Source organism: Protopterus annectens, chromosome 12.part0 (assembly GCF_019279795.1).
Source record: "Protopterus annectens isolate FY-2018-M chromosome 12.part0, PAN1.0, whole genome shotgun sequence".
In the NCBI taxonomy this organism is placed as follows: domain Eukaryota; kingdom Metazoa; phylum Chordata; order Ceratodontiformes; family Protopteridae; genus Protopterus; species Protopterus annectens.
The window spans coordinates 603,074,599-603,096,749 of NC_056746.1; the positions used below are offsets into that span (position 1 = coordinate 603,074,599).

Below are 22,151 nucleotides of genomic sequence, written 5' to 3' on the forward strand. Positions count from 1 at the left end.
AGTTCTTCTATGTGGCACACCTCATTACAAAGGGTTTCTCATCCAGGAAGAAGGAGGTCATAACCCCTCTCTACTCATCCCTCATTATACCCATTATAGAGTACAATGCCCCATTTGGCATGCACCTCAATAAACATCTGCAACAACTGGAGAAGTCACAGAAATGCCTCACAAAGAGGATCCTAGGACTCAAACACTTGCCGTACGCAGACAGACTCAAAAAACTACAGTTATACTCTGTCTCATATCACCTACTTAGAGGTGATCTCTGCTTGGCATACAAAGTCATGTTGGACCCATTGTTACTAGACATGCTTCATCTGAAAAAGACTCAATCCCTCTGCACCACACTTTCCAAGGACCGCAACCTCATCACCACAATAAACAAAACCTGCTGGAGGGACAGGTTACTAACCCAGAGACTACCCACACTCTGGAATAAACTTCTCATTCATGTCAAGCAGAGCACCTCACTGGCCCTCTTCAAGAAAAATCTTGATGAGTGGATGGGTAACAGGAAATTCACCCCAGGGATTATTTCAACAGCCTTGCTCAATAGGGATACAAGGTACTAACTTCTGGCAACAGGACAACTGGGTATTTTCTTGGGCTAGGCTTGTGTTGGCTCCAGGGCCATTAGCCTAGTACTCACCTATGAACCTGTAAATTGCCATAACTGTATACATATACATGTGTGTTCATGCCACTGTTTTGGATGAAATTAATGCACTTCATTCTCCATATCATACCAGTAACCTCTACTGTATCTATCCCAGTAGAACCATGCACTGGAGTTCATACTCAATGTAGCCTAATGTTCCTCATTCATAGTCTACTGTTTTCAGACAGCTGTGCTCTGTAACTGTTGTCTTCTCTTATGATAGGTGTGTTTATGGCCCCCACAGAGGCAGAGTGCACCAGTAAGAAAAGTTAATTCAAGCTGGGAATGATGTCCTGATATATGTACATAGGGTATGCAGATGTTGCCTGGTGAGAAGAGAGGTATTCACCACACATTTTGAGCTTAACATTTAACACAGTGAAAAATGACATCAATGCAATGAGTGAAAAGAATTGGAAGACACTGCAGTGATGGAAGAAATCCGATAATATGATAAGATGCCCTCAGAAAAGGCACACGCTACACAGTGTAAAGGCTAGAAACTGGATGAGGCCAGTGAAAGGCTTACAGGTCATTTACAAAGATTATAAGGATGGGCATTTATTTATATATTTATTTATTTATTGCTTGCCATTTGTTAACCGAGTTGGTCCAACTGAGCCAATGGCCTGTTTTCAGCGGAGACCCGAGGAGAAAAGCTCCAAATACAAACAGAATTATTTAAGTAAGAAATTACATCCAGTTATACAACAAAAAAATATTAACTCAATTAGTTTTGTACATATTTTTGAGTAAATGTTTGCGTGTATATATATATATATATATATATATATATATATATATATATATATATATATATATATATATACACACACACACACACACACACACACACACACACACACACACACACACACACACACACACACACATAGTACTAGCATGATAGTCTGCATGCAAAGGAGAAGAAGATATCATTTCCAAGTAGTGGGGCTTGGTATGTTTTGCTAGGAAGAGGGGCAAGAAGAGAGGAAGAAGAAGGATGGTGAGAAGAAGGAAGTGGTATTAGAAAGAGGGTAAGTAGGATCAGGTTGGTGCTAGGCAGGAGCAAGACCAGGTGTTTTGTAAGTAGTGCTTGAGAGCAAGTTTGAACTGGGACCTATAGGGGAAAGTTCTGATATTATAAAGAAGGGAGTTCCAGGAGTAAGCTACTCAGTATTTATATAATGGCTTGCCAATATTTTTGATGGTTTGCAGATGTCTAGAAGCTGTTTGTCTGATGAACGGAGTTGACGTCGGGGGTTATATTGTGATACAATGTTGGAGATAGAGGGGCAGGAAGTGGGGTTATAAAGAATAGAGTGTCCAAGGTACCAAGGAGTCCAAACCAGCCAGGAGAGTCCATAAAATTATTTTAATAAAGAAAAAAACACGTGAACGCAGTCACATAAAAAATAGCATTTTCGTTTTAAAACTTCATCAGATGTGGATCTAACGATCAAACTCAGAGTTATATAACATCCTACAGTGCAAACTGACCAATACAATAAGACAAATTGTTAAAACATCATTATCATAAAACTCATGAATATTCATCACAAACCATATTAAAAGGACTGAAAGGCTCCTTAAAATCAGCTTAAAAAGATTTTAAAATGCATTTAAAATGTGAATGTCATCAGTATTATAAATAAAGTATGAAAATGACTCACTTCTCAAAAAAAATTACTAAATATTTAAACAAATTTACTCTAAAAACTTGGCTAAAAAATATATATAAAATACAAGAATCAGCAGCAGTAAATGAATGAATAAAGTATAAAATATAATTGATTGGCACCCTCAGTGGACGAAGTGGAAATCACATATAAAAATATATGCATGTGCAAAATACAAATTCTACAAATTAACTGTGCAAATGGATTTACAAATGAACAGGGAGTGTGCTACAAATAGCTTGCAGGCAGTGGCATGGGCAGACTGTAGTGCCCCCAGTTGTGTCTAGGCAGTAGAACTAATCTTTCAGCAGGCCAGACCTTCACTATATGATGTTTCAGGTTTATGTATGGGTGATATATATTGTATTTCTACCATACTGTGCACATTCCTACTGGGCATCACCAACCAGGGCTCCACTGGATAGCCTGCATCACCAAAAACACAGTAGAGGCATAGGGAAGATGAGACTTGTATGGATGCTGTCTGTAGCTGTAGATAAATTGGATATGTGCCTGTACTTACCTACTAGGTAGTCCTGTGGAATATCATCGTGGCAGAAGCGGTGATAGGGATGACTTTTACTGCTAAGGTGTTGTGCAGACACATTTATTATCAACCCTCGTGTACTGCATACTATCTGGCAGTTGATTGAATTATAGTCGTTCCTATTGATAAAATGCCATCTTTGTACACCTGATAGTGTTGTATGAAAGCTATAGTTTCTAATATATTGTGAAGGTGGACTATGTCATAAAAGACATGTATATTGATAGCTCTGTCCATTGAAACCACTATGCTCATCCATGAACAGAATTTTATCAAGAAACTATTTGAGAATCTACAGGTTGACACATGATAAAGTACCCTTATGTGTCTCTAAAAGGTCACTGCAGCTAGAATAACAGCTGCACATACTTTGGTAGTCAGTAGTATAGAAATTTCATGCCTTCCCCCACATCCAATCTGCATGCCACGTACAGCTACCAATGCCAGTAATCAACTAAGAACCATTCCATCAGGTGCAGGTCCATTAGCTGCTGATGTGTTGTCCAATGCCTGTGCCTTTTCCTATTATATGACTAGTTGTTGGTTCATGCTCCTGTACCTCTGTATTATAGATACTGCTACTCCAAGAATGTTCTCTAATTGCAGCTCCATGAATTTCAGCACACTTCTTTGCCTTTATATACAGATGTATAAAAGATCTTGCATGCCTTTGCTGCTAACAACTATGAGTTACAACACTGCTTGTGCAGATGTTCAGTTATCTCTCATTACACACTCATTATGGTGCACCTTTTCATTTTGCATAACCCATCCCCCTGGATTTTTGCTCAGTGTTTTATAGCACTAGCTGGTTTGATTCATCACCACCAAACTGCACATGCTTGATTTTGGTGCATCAGTGCACCTTGACTGAATCGTGGCCTGTGCCATAAGCCATCCACATACTGCAGTTACTACACCATACCGTATTCCCAGAGAACAGACCTCAATGCCTACAAACAATGCCATTTGAAAAGGCCGTCTAAAACTTAGGTCAGGTGTCAGCTCTTGAGATTCATAAATATTCCCTGGATGTAGCCTTACATGCCTGATTTTGCTACGTTATATTTTACATTTTGTTTTTGCTGCTGGACTTCCCCAGTGTCCGCATTCATAGTGCTCAAAGTTAGAAACCAAAATGTTTAAGGTATATGTTTGACTATTCAACATCTGCATAATTCAGAATATATATGAAAAAACAGGTATAAATTTTCAATGACAAAATCACACTTTTAACTTACTGGGTTATATATATATATATATATATATATATATATATATATATATCTACATGTAAGTTATTTCACACAACCATAATTTATCGTAGCTTTCTAAAATGTTGCTGCAGCACATGTTACAGGCAGAAGGAAAAAAGTACAATATAACATATCTGATAATTAAATACACTGAATATCTGAAGTATGAGCTGGCATACAAAGTGGCATAAGTATTAAGAGCAATACTTAATGGTTCTTATTTACTGATGGGATACAAGTTTTATTCTCTTTGATACTTCACAATTGTAGCAATCTAGGAAAGAAAAAATATAAGCTGCTGTAATCCAGGGTACTAAACGTTGTTCTTTTAACTTTATCTTTCAGCATTGAAGGACTAGATAAATCCTACTCCTTTATGCCTCAAGCTAATCGGAAAGATATTTACGAAGCTATCATCACATATCTTATGAATCAGTTGAATGTTACAGGTAAGATGTTTATGGGAATTTCATACATTAAGAGAAAATCACTTTGATTGCTGTGTAAGGTTCATCCCATAACAGGCTTAGGTAGGAATACGGCATGTAAGCCGTTATGTACAAATTCATTTTATGTGGTACAATTTGCCCAGAACAAGAGTACTAAGAAGAAGAAAGAAATAAAGTGAACTGAGACAGCAAAGAAGTGTGCCCAGAGTATTGCATACTGTTTCTGTTCTCCACCATTCAAATAATGGCCCACTGTGTAATACCGCTAAGTATATGTAGTACACCAGTAATGCTGTGTTTGGGGAATGTGAAACGGAAAGGGGGACAGCTTTTGTATTCTCCTATGGGGAGTGACAATAGTCTAAATGATGGTGCACAATTCAAAAAAGTAGCTATACACCTACATCTCATTTCAAGTAAGTTTTGAGATGCGTGCATGGCACTTCACTACAAATATATACTTTTCATTCCTGAATCATATTATTTCTGCCCAATTCCATGCACATAATGCTCACATCCCACAGCAATGGCAGGAAGAATAAAGGCTTATCACCAAACCCTACCCAGAAGAAGCCCATCATCCAGATGAAGAGAGATATATGTGAGCATTTCCTACTGTTGCCATTGGATGGCCTACACCTCTGTACAGATGTTGTATTGTACATTATGTAAAGTTTCAGTTCTAGCTCAAAGACTCATGCTCATATTCTTGTTAGCAACCAAATACACGATGGCAAAGGTTCCCTCCCCTGGAAAAAAAGGCACTCACTTCCTCACAATTAAATACTATTACTGTAGCCTTGCTTCAAGCTGCTGATCTGATTAAAAAGAAGGACACTTGACTCTAATCTTGTGTTTCAACATATTGCAAAGCTCAGGTACTTTTATGTGTTTAGCAGAATAAATATAATTATTTATAATTACAAACTATCAGGCAATGGTGAATGACAGTTTGTAATTTATGTGTAGGCAATGGTGAATGTACATGTTCATGCAGCAGTCAACTTTCTTAGCGTTACATTAGAATGTTGACCGGTGGCTGAAGATGTATCATTTACCATTGCCTGATAGTCTGTAATTTATTTATAGGCACATTGAAAAATGGCTGCACCTGGGGACTAAGGAGTGGATATTAAGCTGAACTCTCTTCTGAGGTTTACATTAATTAGTTAAAGAACAACATAATATATGTGGGGAATGAAGTTAACAAAAGATAATACAAGTTTTAGAGTACACAATTGTGCTTTGTTTAAAATGTCGTATTTTACAGTTTGATGAGTGCCCCTGATTTATATTACAACCAAATATGCTGAGATGGGTATGTTTTATTACCTTTTTATTTGCAAAATGCTGCCATCACACATTTGTTCAGTGAAACGTAGGAAATCTGTTGTTGCATTTATGAAAATGAGTTTATTGGTATTCCACCACAGACTGGTAGCTGCAGTGAAAATGGCTTGCTTATATACCAAGTTATTGTGTCATGTTATTTCTTGCCTATTGTGTGTGCCCACACACACACACACACACACACACAAATATATATGGTCGACAGGGAGTTTTGCCGACATCTGTTTAATTGACAGTATTTGGTCAGCTATACAGATGGTCAACAGGTGTGCGAGATCAACAATCCATGGGTATCGGAATATTCCCTTTCCCCAGGGACTGTGCAATTTCAGCGTTAGTATATATAATTAGCAGGGGGTATACCCTCCACAAAGGGGAAGTTGTATTTTTTTTTAAGTAATATTTGCATGCTGCAAGAAGCAACCTATGTGCATGTGTACTAAGAAGATGACATTTCCATTTTTGACATAGAGTGGTTTACCTTCAAGATGTTGGCATTCATGTTAGTCAACCAACTGAAGATAAAGCATCTCATATATATATATATATATATATATATATATATATATATATATATATATATATATATATATATATATATATATATATATATATATATATATATATATATATATATATATATATATATATATATATATATATATATATATATATATATATATATATATATATATATATATATATATATATATATATATATATATATATATATATATATATATATATATATATATACCAAAATAAAAAAATTAATATACTAAAATTGGTAGTTACAGGTTCATATGTACTTTTCTAAATCTAAGGACCAAGAGACCATTAAGGAGCCTAGTCCTGTCTCCCAATTACCCCAAAGCACAGTCTGGTTAAGTGAGTTGCTCGAGATCACACAGTAGGCAAATGAAGGCTAAGGGAATCAAACCCTGTACCATAGGAAGAAATAACACATTTTCCATTTTACTGTAATGTAAAAGATGAATTAAGAATATTTTTGCTGCATTAGTAGTAAAGCTAATCCTGTGCTGTATTTGTGTTAAGGTTCACCATGTACTGCCAACACATCTGACAGCAGAGACTGGTTTATCAAGTACTTCAGAAAATTTTCAGTGCTTGCACCATTTGGAGAACTTGTCCAAGTCAACCAACATTTTAATGAGGTGAGTTTTACTCATATTGCTTACATCTTATGCTTTCACAGAAAATACTACTTCCAAAAATCAATAGTGCAACCTGCTAGATATGTAATTATTTAAGAAGCATAAAGGCAGGACTCTAGCATCATTCCACTATCGAGAAACATCATGCTTCCATGACACCACATCAGTCACAGCACACTACTAGGCCCATAACTTATGCTAAGAATGTAAAGAAAAAAAATGCCAAAATCTCCTAAACTACAATTTAAAATATCCTAACCTCTAGCACACAAGGCAGCACCTACTATGTCTTCACTTACATATACTGCAACTCTATACAGCTCACTCACGAATCATCACAAAAGCCCATAAGGCCCACTAAGTTTGCTTCCACACAAGAAAATGTTTTAATCATCGGTAACTCTGTAGTTATGCACACAATCTCCAAACTTACCAGACTAGAAAATAACAGGATGGATGTAAGCTGTGTGTTTGGTACCAGGAACTGCAACACTAACAAGTGCCCTGAGGACCCATAAACCAGACAAATATGATTATGAACTAGTGGTGGCCCATGTGGGAATGAATCACCTGAGGCACTCCAAACAGAGGGATATGCAGAGAGACATGGTGGAATTTACTATGCATGTATTAAAGGGACACTGTTCTTGAGTCATATCTTGCCTTCACTAACAATGATTTCTAAATACCAAGACATGAGAATTTAATTTAACAGTTGGTTACATAATTGTTGTAGTGTTTAAGGGTGTCCAGTATGTGACAGTCTGGAATAAGATGGTATATAAGACTTCCCGTTTTACCAGGGATAACTTACCCTCTCTCATACCTGGGCTTTAGCTTACTGGCTAAAGCTTTTGCTGCTCCAAGAGTACCCCTTTTTAAGTAGAGTTTCCCTATAGGGCAATCCTTCATAACAGACTCAAACTCAGATATGGACAACATCATGGTGGCATTACTCAATTCTAGGAGTCTAAATAGAATGACACCAGAACATGAGTCTCTTGTGGAACTCAGACATTTTCGTATTTTTGTAGCTACTGAGACATGGTTTCATTGCAGTGATACACTCCTTCTTTATTAGGATTTACTGCCCATTATGCCTTCAGACTCTTGGGTAACTGTGATGAAGCATATGTATTTGTTAGAAACACCATTACCACGCATTAAATTACCCATGGCTCTGACTTGGAGCTCCTGGATATCCAAATCACCCTTAACTAAACCGAATATTACTTCAGTGCCAGCTAGCTACAGATAACCATCAATGTCTCCCAAAAATCATAGAAATTACCTTAACATTATTGAAGCTTTAAATATTAAACCAAATATCTTCTTGACGGGGGACCTCTATTACCAAAGTATTGATTGTCAAACTCATACCTCTAAAAATACTTATGCTTAGAGTCTACTAGACTTTGTGAACACCAATACACTGAAACAACTCATAAAACTACCCCCTAAAAGTTCTAAAATCCTTTTATCTCATCCTTATCAACCTAGCAACTGGCTGTATCTCACCCAAATCTCCTCATCCCTAGTTCAATCTGACCACAAATTGGTAATCTTATCGTCATGGATAACTGTGCTATGGAATCAGAAAATGAGACTAACTTTAGGGATTTTTTTCAGGTCAAACCTACTTCAGCTTGTAGAAGATATATGCAAAATTCTCAACAATTCCTTGCAATTATACCCAACTAAGAAGGCTGCCTCAATCATCTCTGACTTTTACCAGAACCTAAACAGCTACATAGAAAGGTCAGTACCCATCCACCCTAAATATGATGGCATATTCAGGAATAAACCTTTCTGATGGAACTCCGGTATCAATAAATTGTATAATAAAAGAAGGAAAATAATAAAAAATAGCAGTAGAATCCCATCCCCTTTTTTACAGTGAAACATGCCAGCAAGGAACTTAAGAGCACTACTAGAACATTTAAAGCAGAATATGAATTTAACGTTGCCACAAAAAAACAAAGAAAACTACAAATCTTTCTTCAGCTATGTCAGAAAATTAAGAAATAATGTCCAACAATGCACTGAGCTCATCCACAGTAATAATATTACAAAATCTGACCCAAGGATATAGTCAATATATTAGCAAACAAAGTTAGTGCTAACTTTACATCACCTACCCACATTGCTGTCCCCACTATCCCTGAAAATTTTGTTTCCTCTGAAAACACCTTGGAACATGTCTCAGAATCCTTGTCAAAGGCTAAAAATAATACTTCCATATATAAATGTTAGACTTCTTGCAACTACAAGGGGATCATCTTGTTTGTTTTCCATTAGAAAATGCTCAATGGAGTCAAGATGTCTGCATCTGACGGAGCTGTGCATTCTTTTCTGAGTGAAATTTACCAAAACTCATTGCTGAGTACATTTCTATGGAGACAAGCCATCTGCAGGTTCAAGCAGTTATTCTGAGTATTCTTTGCTGAGGGAAATGCAAAATTTAAAGGTTCAATGGCAAGCAATTCAGTGAATAAAAATAATTTTAAAATTATGGGAAGTGAATAAGAGGTAACAACCTACCTAGCAGCCTTAATACTTCAATACAGTTAACGGAACATTGAACAACTTAGTTTTATTTAAAGATACCCAGTGCAATTTTTCTGGGGTCTAAAAGTTAATGTTTTCTGAAAACATACAAGCTGTTTTTCATATCTAGGAGGGGAAGAGAGATAAGAAAATGACAGAGAGCAATCAGTGTAAGTGGGAGCACAGGCTGTAGCATGTACTTCAGCATGAGTAACTTTAATTTTAGGTTAGATAGTGCCTGAAGATGCAGCCATCAATTTGGGGCAATTGCTCCCTCCTAAAGGCTGTAGCATGTACTTCAGCATAAGTAACTTTAATTTTAGGTTAGATAGTGCCTGAAGATGCAGCCATCAATTTGAAGCAATTACTTCCTTCTGAAGGGTTGAACTTCATGTTCTGAACATGTTCATAGTTGTGTGTGTTTGTTCCAAGTTAATAGTAGAGGATGGGGGTAATTTGTATTTAGTTTTTTTTTTTTTTTTTTTTTTTTTGAGGGCTTCATTAAAACAAAAAGTCTTGAAAAATGTGACATAGGTTCAAATGGAGATGAGAAGAAATAGCCATACAAAAAAAATCAGCCTGCCAACCACTAGTATATGCATGTAACACAAACGCTGGAAATACACATAAAAAAAACTGTCATGTATAATAGGTGAGAACAATAGCTTTTTATCATGAAGGCTATGCTGCCCATGTTATCCTTGAATGGGATGGCCTTATAGGTACTGTACAGATAAAAAGGAAAGATTAGTAAATTATATTAAGAAATGCAGAGTGCAAATAGCAATGCTGCAGGAGACACATTTGGAAAGAAATGAGCATGTGAATTACACAAACAGTGGACTTCAGAATGGATATATCAGGGACAAAGGAAGAGGGGAGAAATTATATTAATTGCTAGAGGGCCTTCAGTAGTGATAGATGTCGGAAAGAAAGACAAAAATGGCAGATCTGTGGTAGTAAGAGGCTATTGGCAAGGGAGGTATATAAAGAAAAGAAAGAGTAGTGAAGCATATTAAGAAATGCAGAGTGCAAATAGCTATGCTGCAGGAAAAACATTTGGAAGACATGAGCATGTGAGTTTGATAAGGAAAGGATTTCAGAATGGTTATTCATTGTAATACCTGGGACAAAGGAAAAGGGGAGTATATATATCTATATATTAATTGCTAGAGGAGCTCCAATAGTGATAGAAGAGGAAAATGATAATAATTGTGGATTTGTAGTGGTACAGGCAATTGACAAGGGAGGAGGATTACTCTGGCATGTATTTATATTTCACCTAAAACTGCTACAATGGAGCTTAAGAACGTTTTGGGATAATTAATCAGCTTTCAGCAGGGAATATTATTTATAGGTGGGGAATGGAATTTGATTTGCAATAGTGAAGATGTATCAGGGGGGCCTTGAAGGGATAATTTAACAAAAGATAGTAGATTGCTGAAGAAATGTATGAAAATGTTTGGTATGGAAGATATGAATTGTAATAGGAACTCAGACAGAATTTACATAGTATTCCCCTGATCTACTTCTCATACCAGAAATGCCACATAACCAAAGACCGTATAACCGAGCTGAGAACTCCAGAACTTCAAATAAATGAAAGATCACAAAGCAGAATTTTTCCCAGGGTAAGTAACCACTGGGCCAACAAGGGGATATTTACTCTTTTTCCCACTGTATTGCAATCCTAGAATTGGTATATTTAGTTGGGGGTGGGGGTGTAGCCCCCCCCCCACCTGGGTAGGCTGTAGATGGTGCAGTATATTCTCCATGAGTTTTTGGTCCAGTGATTACTTATCCTAGGAAACATTTAACCTTTGTGATAGTTTGCTTATTTGAAGTTTTGGTGTTCTCGGCTCAGTTATATGGTCTTCGGTTATGTGGTATTTCTGGTATGTGAAGTAGACCCTATTCCCAGTGTACAATAACTGGGCAAAATGAGATACAAATTAAATTTCACAGAAATATGTGCATTTAATTGAAAGCTTCAACATACATAATATAACTATTTCTAATCATGCATCAATAAAACCTAAGATAAAAATGTGGGGTAATGAAGTAAAAACAAGACACTGGTGCTTTCCCACCTACCTGTTAAAAAGAGATGAATTCAAGGAATGGGAAGTAGAAATTATTCCAGAGTTATTAGGGATAAAATGAAAATGGAGTTTAAGAATAGGTCAAAATAAAAGAGAAAGAGATGTAATCAAGAAGTAATCGAAATTACTTAGAGGGGCTGAATAAGGTTAAAGTATTACAGAATAAAGGGAATCTCACAGAACAAGAGAAGCAGCAAATGCTGACTGCTAAGAGAAAATAAGTGAGTATCTGGATAATATGTATGAGTTTAGAAAGATTGCAGTTAAGCAACTATTTTTTGATAATTCCAGAACACAAAAACTTTTAGCACAATGACTTAGGCAGCAGAACATTGAAAGGGTTGTGTCCAGACTTAGGGAACCTATAACAAGAAAAATAACCAAAGATCCTGTAGAGATTTTAGAGATATTCCAGAAATTATGAAAACTTGTATAAAACAGAGAAATGTGGAATCAAGAAAGAGTACAAATGGAAATATTTATGAAAGACATAATTATGCCAAGGTTAACGGTAGACAAGGCTCAACAACTAACATTTAAGATAGGAGGTGATTAGGTAAAAACAATGACATACAATCAATCTTCAGGAAAGTATCCAGGAGTAGATGGCATTCCTATGGAAGTTTGGAAATTAGGAGGGAAGAAAGTGATAAAGCTCTGGAAGATTTCATTTAACAGTATTTTAAAAGAAGGGAAGCACCAACATCTTAGAAGAAAGCTGTGGTGGCTGTGTTACCTAAAGATGGCAAAAACCCTTCAGAGCCAATTTCAAGTAAACCCATTTCAATTTTAAGCCATGATTATATACTGTTTATGTCTACACTAGCTAAAAGAAAGGCAAAGGTATTGCCAAAATTGACAGATATGGATCAGTGTGGTTTTGTGGAAGGGAGGCAAACATATGACAACATTAATTAAGCAATGGTGATCCAGAGAGAACCAGAATAAAAGAAAATACATCTGTTGTTGGTGGAAAGGACTTTACAGAGTAATCTGGGATTTTATGAGAAGGGCATTGGAAGTATTTGCCTTCCCTAATATAATAATAAGAACGATTGGAAGCAAGAATTAAAATGTGAGGGTTCCTCTCTGTTAAGCTGTGTTTGAACAGAAGAACCAGGTAGGGGTGTCCTCTTTCTGTTTTATTTTCTTTATATTTAGAGCCATTGGCAAAGAAAATAAGAGACTCAGACATACAGGGATATAATTGGTATGGTAATCAAGAAAAGTTGGCTTTATTTACAGATGATATTATTTTGTACCTGATAAATATGACATCTCAGTGTTGTGAAACATTTTGAAACAGACTCGTGTCTTTTGAGGATATAAAAATTAATGAAGATAAAACAAAGGCATAGCCATAAATTATGTACCCACACACAAATTGGTTTAGCAATACCCATATTTGTGAGGACATGACAGGATGAAGTATTCAGGAGAATGGTTTAAAAGGTCTTCTGTTACGGCAGCTAAGGATATATAGGAAGAGACTAAACAAAAGATAATATAAACATTGATAAACTGAAAAATCTTATTTATGAATATGGATAGTTAGAGAGAAGCCATGAAAATGTAGTTAATGCCTTTAGTCTTGTAGATGGGTCAGACATACTTTAATCAACCCAAGGAAAAGTTCTGGACAGTAATTAATAAAGAATTGAAGGAATTTACCTGAGAGGAAATGAGGGCAAAAGTTAAGTGGGAGAAGCTGATCCTTCCAATAAATCTAAGTGGTTTAGGTTTACCTGATTTGAAGGGGTATTTTAGCGCTACACAGTTAAGGCTCATATACATAATACAACCAGAAGGTTATAATTCAAAGTGGTAAGGGATGATGATGAAGTAAGGAGGAAGTTCAAGAAATGGACACAGAGTAGGGTTTTAGATGCAGATCTTTAAAGAGAATAATAACCATACATAATATTATAGAAGTAGCGTAGTCTAAGAACTAAGCCGATACAGAATGGAAGAACGAGATTTTGCCAATAGAGATGACTGCAAGTAATGGTACAAAAAATAGGCAAGAGGGGACTGGAATTTACTGGAGAAACCTGGCAAGGGAACCAAGATATTTGGAGAATATAACTCACCTAAGAAATGTAATAGAGTGGGATGAGGCCAAGAAGACATTTAGACTGCAGGCTAGAGGCTGCCTTGCCTACCAGGGCTTAATCTTAGAGTACAGGCAAAAAGAAAGGGATAGGAGAATTTTAAGTAAATGACCTGCTCTGCAGAGTTCTTAGTTGAATCTAGAACAGATGGAGCTGTTTAAAAAATGGATAATTAGTAGGTCATATAAATGCTGCATGATAACTATAAGAATTAATCAAATGAGGTTAGAAAAGATTGGGAAGAGAGACTGGAAAAGCAATTTACAAGAAAGCAATCAGAAGACATACTCCCAAGTATGCAACCAAGTCCAGAAAGTTTAGGATATTTGCTTGGAAGTGTTTGCAGAGGTATTTTCATACCCAAAACAGACTTCAAAGAACTTTTCCTCAGGTAGATAGCACATTTTGGAGGTGTGATGGAGAAGAATGAGGTAACTGGGAATATATGTTTTGGGAGTTTAATGATTTGCAGATTTTAAAAATTCCCTCCAGAGTACTCAGTCAGAAATATTGGATGAGCAAATGGCTCTTACTGGTACTCGTCTGTCACAAATCACTCCTGACACTCTTCTCCACCCACTCCATCCTGCCTGTACTCTTCTTCACCTCTCTTCCACACTCACCATTACTCTGAACTATTGACCTCAAGTATTTAAACTCATCCACCTTCGCTACCTCTACTCCTTGCATCCTCACCATTCCTCTATCCTCCCTCTCATTCACACACATATATTCTGTCTTAGTGCTCTTCTCTCTGGCTCATACCTCCATCTCTTCAGGGTCTCCTCCACCTGTTCCCTACTCTCACTACAGATCACAATGTCATCTGCAAACATCAGAGTCGGCAGGGACTCCCATCTGATCTCATCTTTCAACCTGTCCATTACAATTGCAAATGAGAAAGGGCTCAGAGCTGATCCTTAATGTAATCCCACCTCCACCTTAAACGCATCGTCACTCCCACCTCAGACCTCACTGCTCTCACACTACCCTCGTACATATCCTGTACCACTCTTACATACTTCTCTGACACTCCTGACTTCCTCATACAATACCACAACTCCTCTCTAGGCACCCTGTCATATGCTTTCTCTAAGTCTAAGTCTACAAAAACACAATGCAACTCCTTCTGACCTTCTCTGTACTTCTCCACCAACACTCTCAGAGAAAACATTGCATCTGTAGTGCTCTTTCTCAGCATGAAACCATACTGCTGATCACTAATCATCACATCCCTTCTTAACCTAGCTTCCACTACTCTTTCCCATAACTTCATGCTGTGACTGATCAATTTAATCCCTCTTTAGTTACTACAGCTCTGCACATCACCCTTATTCTTAAAAATCGGTACCAAAACACTTTTTCTCCATTCCGCAGGCATCCTCTCACTTTCCAAGATTTCATTAAACAATCTGGTTAAAAACTCCACTGCCATTTCACCTAAACACCTCCATGCTTCCACAGGTATGTCATCTGGACCAACAGCCTTTCCATTGTTCATCCTCCTCATAGCTATCCTTACTTCCTCCTTGCTAATTCATTGCACTTTGTGATTCACTATCCCCACATCATCCAACCTTCTCTCCCTCTCATTCTCTTCATACATCAACCCCTCAAAGTACTCTTTCCATCTGCTCAACACACTCTCCTCGATTGTGAGTATGTTTCCCTTATTATCCTTTATCACCTTTACCTGCTGCACATCTGTCCTAGCTCGGTCCCTCTGTCTAGCCAATTGGTACTGGTCCTTTTCTCCATCCTTAGTGTCCAACCTTTCATACAACTCTTCATATGCCTTATCCTTAGCATTCACCACCTCTCTCTTTGCCATGCACCTCATCTCCTTATACTCCTGCCTACTTTCTTCATCTCTCTGACAATCACACTTCTTCTTTGCCAACCTCTTTCTCTGTATACTCTCCTGTACTTCCTCATTCCACCACCATGTCTCCTTGTCTTCCTTCCTCTGTCCAGATGTCGTACAAAGCACTGTTCTAGCCATCTCCCTTACTAGCTTTGCTGTAGTTACCCAGCTATTTGGTAACTCTTCACTGCCATCTAGTGCCTGTCTTAACTCATCCCTGAACTCCACCTCACAATTACCCTTTTTCAATTTCCACCATTTGATCCTTGGTGCTGCCCTCATAATCCTCCTCCTCTTCCTGATCACCAGCGTCACCCTACAAACTACCATCCTATGCTGCCTAACTACACTTTCCCCAGTCACCACTTTACAGTCTCCAATCTCCTTCAAACCGGCCCTCCTACATAAGATATAATCCACCTGTGTGCATCTTCCTCCACTCTTGTATGTCACCCTCTGCTTCTCCCTCTTGTTAAAATACATATTCAGTACAGCCATATCCATCCTTTTCGCAAAATCCACTACCTTCTGCATTGCTTTGTTTAACACCATACCTACCCATCACTTCCTCATCCCCTCTGTTCACTTCACCAACATGCCCATTGAAATCTGCTCCAATCACCACTCTCTCACCCTTGGGTACAGTCATCACCACTTCATCCAACTCACGCCAAAATTTTTCTTTCTCATCCATCACACACCCAACTTGTGGAGCATATGCACTAACAACATTCATCATTACACCATCAATTTCCAGCTTCATAAACATCACTCTATTCAACACTCTTTTCACCTCCAAAACACTCTTAGCATACTGTTCCTTCAAGATAACTCCTACGCCATTTCTCTTCCTATCCACACCATGATAAAACAATTCTAACCCACCTCCGATACACCTAGCTTTACTCCTCTTCCATCTGGTCTCTTGCAAACACAATATACCAACCTTCCTTCTCTCCATCATATCGGCTAGCTCTCTCCCTATACCAGTCATACTGCCAACATTCAAAGTTCCAACCTGCACTACCACAGTCCTAGCCTTTCTCCTCTCTTCCTACCTTCGGACATACCTTCCACCTCTTCTCCTCCTTCAGCCAACAGTAGCCCAATTTCCACCAGCACCCTATTGGCTAACAGTACTGGTGGCGGTCGTTGTTAACCCAGGCCTCGACCAACCTGGTATGTTAATATTTACTGCTGTCCGCATGAATAATTTGGCAACGTTTTATGCCAGATGCCCTTTCTGATGCAACCCTCCCTGTTTATCCAGACTTGGGACCGGCACAAAGAAATGCACTGCTTGTGCATCTGCAGTGGCTGGGTTCCTCCGTCATTAGACCAATAATTCAGTATAATGCCCAAATTGGTATGTACCTCTCCAAACATCTTCACCAACTGGAAAGGCCACAGAAATACCTCACAAAGAGAATCCATGGCCTCCAACACCTGTCCTATGCAGACAGGCTCAAATCACTATCACTCTACTCTGTATCATACAGATTGCTCATTGGTGACCTGTGTCTTGCCAAAAGGCAATCTCAGACCCTATCCTACTAGAGATACCCCATATCTGCAAATCTACCTCTTCATGCATTACCCACTCAAAAGGCCTGAATCTAATATGCAACATCAACAAAACCTGCTGGAGAGACAGGTTTGTCTCCCAGAGGCTGCTCTGTCTCTGGAATACACTTGCCATGCATGTCAAACAGAGTACCTCTATGATCCTCTTCAAGTGCAACCTTGATGAGTGGATGGGAAACCACAAATTTGTCCCGGGGGTTCCACCTGTGTCCCTCACTGACAGAGGTGACAGGTGCTGACTGAGGGTTCTGTTTTGGGGATAAACTCTTGGCTAGGCTTGTAAGGGCCCCAGGGCCATTAGCCTAGTAACCTCCTATGATCTTATCATCCAAAACTACTTCAGCACTAATAATACATACTGAAAATCCTAGCATCCTGTATTACAAAGATCCCTTCTTAGATTTTCTGTTAAGGCTTTCTTTCCATCTAAACTAATTTTTGAAAGGTATGTATCACACTGGGAATGAAGAGTTGTCTGCAGTGCTGACATTTTCATTATTGCAACACACATTCATCTTTCTATGTGTGCAATACTGCAGATGCATAACACTTTACTTCACTGTTATGACTTGCTCACATAATAGTTAATAGGAAGTGCTTTGTGCATTGTGAAGGGTTTGATTAAATGTATCACAGGACATTTCATCTTCAGTATCATTTAGAACAAAATGCCAGTCTTTGAGGGTAGCTGTGTACCCTTACTTGTTAAAAAAATTGCCTAGAAATGATAATGGTAGGGAATACGCTTTTTAGTAATACATTACTATTGGACAGAAGAGTGATCATTTAAATCCAGAAAGATAATAGGTAGACTGACTATCTTAGCAGTAATATTTGCGATGACTATATTCAAAAACAATTATTAACTATGTGTGCATTTGGCTTGATAGAGCGTTTGGTTTTCTCTTTAAGGAGCAGAGTTCAGTGAAGCACCTTATTAGTATGAGGTCCTAAAAGATTAATATCCAGGACACCCATTAAAACTACATGCTTACAAAATTTTGTAGAATGTTAGTTGTTACAGGAGAAAATCAAAATGCGTAGTTTAGTTTTAGTGAAACCACCATTAGCTGTTAATACAGTTGGGTCCATAAATCTTTTCCTAAGTTACAGTTAAGTTTTAGTTCACATTTTAACTTATTCTTACCTAGTCACATAATCCTGGCCTATCACATCTAAGGCAAGTATATATAGCTATATCTCTATCTACAGCTAAATATCTAAATATGTATGTATGTATATATATATATATATATATATATATATATATATATATATATATATGTGTGTGTGTGTGTGTGTGTATATATATATATATATATATATATATATATGTGTGTGTGTGTGTGTGTGTGTGTGTGTGTGTGTGTGTGTGTGTGTATATATATATATATATACATACATATATATATATATATATATATATATATATATATATATATATATATAGGTTTACAATTAAAACTTGGAAACTGCATCAGTCGAATGGCATATGGTTGAGTTGCAGTTTCCAAGTGGGCAGAATGTCAAATCCAAATCGATCGACTACACTACAGCGAATGGGTAGTGTCAGCCAATCATTTGGGTTCGACATTGTGCAGGGGGATCGCTGTTCAGTGATGAACAGGGAATTAGCCCATTTCCTCACTGAAGTGCAATCTTGGAGTTGGTATATTTAATGTACAGGGGTTGTGGGGGTGCAGGGGGGAGTAGTCCCCCTGCAAAACAGTAGATAGAATTAACTTACCATTGACTGTAAAGTCTAATGGCCCGTTAATCTTCATAGCAGGAGGTGTATGACATCACCTCCTGCTATGTCGAATACATCGAACCATGGTTGTCATGGTTGCACAATGAGAAGCACAACTTTTTCTAGAAGATTCATTACTTCAAGTGTCATTTCAGAAGAACTGTGTAGTTTTCTTAAAAATGAACATCCAATTATTCCACAAGCCTTTGGTATTCCAAAGGAACATAAGGATGTTTTTAATCCTCCATAGAGAGTTATAATTGCAGCTCACGGTAGCACCACCTACCCCCTGGGTGTGTTTATAGATAGATTACTTTAAAATATTGTGTTTTCTATTGATTATTTACTAAGGGAGTCTTGGGATTTTTTTTATCCAGAATCAAACAACATTGGTATAGTGATAGTTGTTTTTCTACAATGAATGTAATAGATCTTTTTACATCAGTCACACACAGTGAAGGATTAGTTTTATTTTCAGAGGCAATTATGAAACTTACTACTAACTTAAGTAATAATATGGTGAATTTAGTGGTAGAATTGATGGAGAATTGATGGAGATCATTTTAGAAAACAACTTTTGTACATTTGTACATTTGAAGGATTGATTTTTTTTTAAACAGATTAAAGGTATGGCTATGGGGGCCAGTTGTGCCCCTATATATGCCAACCTAGTGATGTATACATGGGAAAAAAGACATGTATTTAACTATCCTATCCACAAATTTCATACCAAACTCATTAGAGTTCAGATAATCCACAAATAGTCTCTCAAAACTAGTTCTTCAAGTAATCTTACTTTAGCTTCATATGGTGGATTGAAATTGGACTGTTTTATCCTGAATTCAGGGGGTAGAGCACAACCTCCATCTGTTTTAGCAAAAAAGTGCTTCAAGTTTAACAATCTACAAAATCTTTTTACGTCATTACTAATATATTCAGAGACAAAGGTTGAAGGTACATAATTCAGACCTTTATTTAACATACAGTTATCATTTTCTGTTAATTCCACATTTGTTAAATTAACAATCAAATTAGCTTGCTGAGAAATTTCAGTTACACTGATAACTTCAATGTGTCCCTGAACACCTTCTCCACCACTTCTAATCTGAAATCTGGTTGCTTTCTGATGTTTACGCCCCCCTCTCTTAAAGGGCATTCTCTCCCTTTAGTTCTTTTATGTACTGGCGACACCTGCTTAAAAGTATCTACAAATTAATTGTCCATGTCTGTACTGGGTGGGTTAGAGGGAAACTCTGAAGCACTGGAGTCTATAAAGCCTAGAGTGCGTGTTGATTTTAATATAGATTTTCCCCTTTTGCATTTTCCACTACTAGACTTATTTACAGTTCTAGAAAATCTAACTGCCCTCTTCATTGGCTTCCAAGTATATGCTGTATCGTTTTTAAAATCATTCATGTCTCTATTAAACTTTTTCAGTTTGCGCACTTTCAATTCACTGTCAAAAGCATTCATTTGTTCTACATACACATCATACATTTTGTTAAATTCACTTTGCTTTTCATATTTTTGTACATTCAAAAGGTTAGAATCTAACTTCACATTAATCTCTATTAACATTCTATCATAATGTGAGATTAAAAGTTCTATAAATATTCTAGAAGTGGTATTTTGTACCAACCGCCATTTTGACATAAATTCAATGTCCTCTTTTCCAACCCCAGGTTCAACATATGTCCGCAAACCCCGTGAAGCTATTTTAGCCCCCAAATATGTTTTAACAGCTTTATGTGCCACATAGTATAACAACATTTTTTAGAGTACAAAGTCAAATCTTTAAATGCTTGCTCTATTTAAGTATTGGTATTCACCTCAATTACTGTCCCAGTAATTTCCCATATTCTCTGGCCATCATACCAAGAATTGCCATCTTTATCCGAAGATAAGTTTCCAATAAATGTCCACAAATCACCGTAACCAACTGCCATGGCTCTCGTTCCCCTCTCGTATGATGAAAAATGGAAAAAAACATCCACCAAGTACTACGCTTTGAAACACAGCACTCAACGAACAAATACAATCCCAAAGGTAATGGTGCACGTGTTAACAGGGGTGCTCAGTTCATAAACACTATACCAAAAGTATACCATCACTCAACCCAGAAAAGCTTTCAGCAGTAAAGTGCCTAGTACAGGCAAAAAAACGAGTTCAGAGTCACTTTTAAATAAGCTAAAATAGCTCTATATTTTTTAACTTGTTACACCATGCTAATGAAAAAAACACAGACACGGTTTCACCCTCTTTCGTCCTCAGTGTGTAATTACATTCCACATCTTCTTGGTTTAAATACACAAGCATTTTAAAGTCACAGTACCTTTATGGCACAAAATATTACAAAAATCAAATTGATGTACACAAAACCATACATACACACATATATACACAAATACACATGTATATATATGTACATGTATATGTTTATGCATATACCCATCCATACAAAATAACCTCCTACAATCAACATACAATATTTAAACATGTATAATGTATACTTTTTGTACCATAAATCACTCTACACAAAAACATTCTACAACCAAATATTTAATAATATCTATATATATATATATATATATATATATATATATATATATATATATATATATATATATATATATATATATATATATATATATATATATATATATATATATATATATAAAAAAAAAATATATATATATATATATATGTGTGTGTGTGTGTGTATATATATATTTGTGTTTTAGACTGAAAAGGTTGAAGTGTCAAGATTTGCCAAGAATCAGTTATGCTAATTATATCAGGTTCAGGATTATAAAGGCAACTTCCAACACTAAGAGGCTGTATGAAAGTAAATATAGGTGCTGCCTAAATATCACCACCATACACCACTACACACCAAGAGGAATTATTTGTCATTGCCCACCAAAATCTTTCAAACCAGCACTTATACATAAAGAGATATCATCTTTGCCCAAAGTGGAAACAACAAAAAAATGAATAATATATAAGGAGATATCATCTTTGACCAAAGTGGAAACAACAAAAAAAATGAATTTAACCCACTGGGGCATGTAATGAA

General features: G+C 36.9%; 1 protein-coding gene across 1 annotated transcript in view; it reads left to right on the forward strand.

Moving 5' to 3' along the window:
* The window catches only part of LOC122816739, a 1,006,513-nt gene that overhangs the window by 768,589 nt on the left and 215,773 nt on the right, over positions 1–22,151 (forward strand). Inside the window, exons 41-42 of the mRNA XM_044089733.1 lie at positions 4,489–4,592; positions 6,999–7,117. Of these exons, the coding sequence (XP_043945668.1) occupies positions 4,489–4,592; positions 6,999–7,117 (223 nt within the window). The remainder of the gene's footprint in view (positions 1–4,488; positions 4,593–6,998; positions 7,118–22,151) is intronic.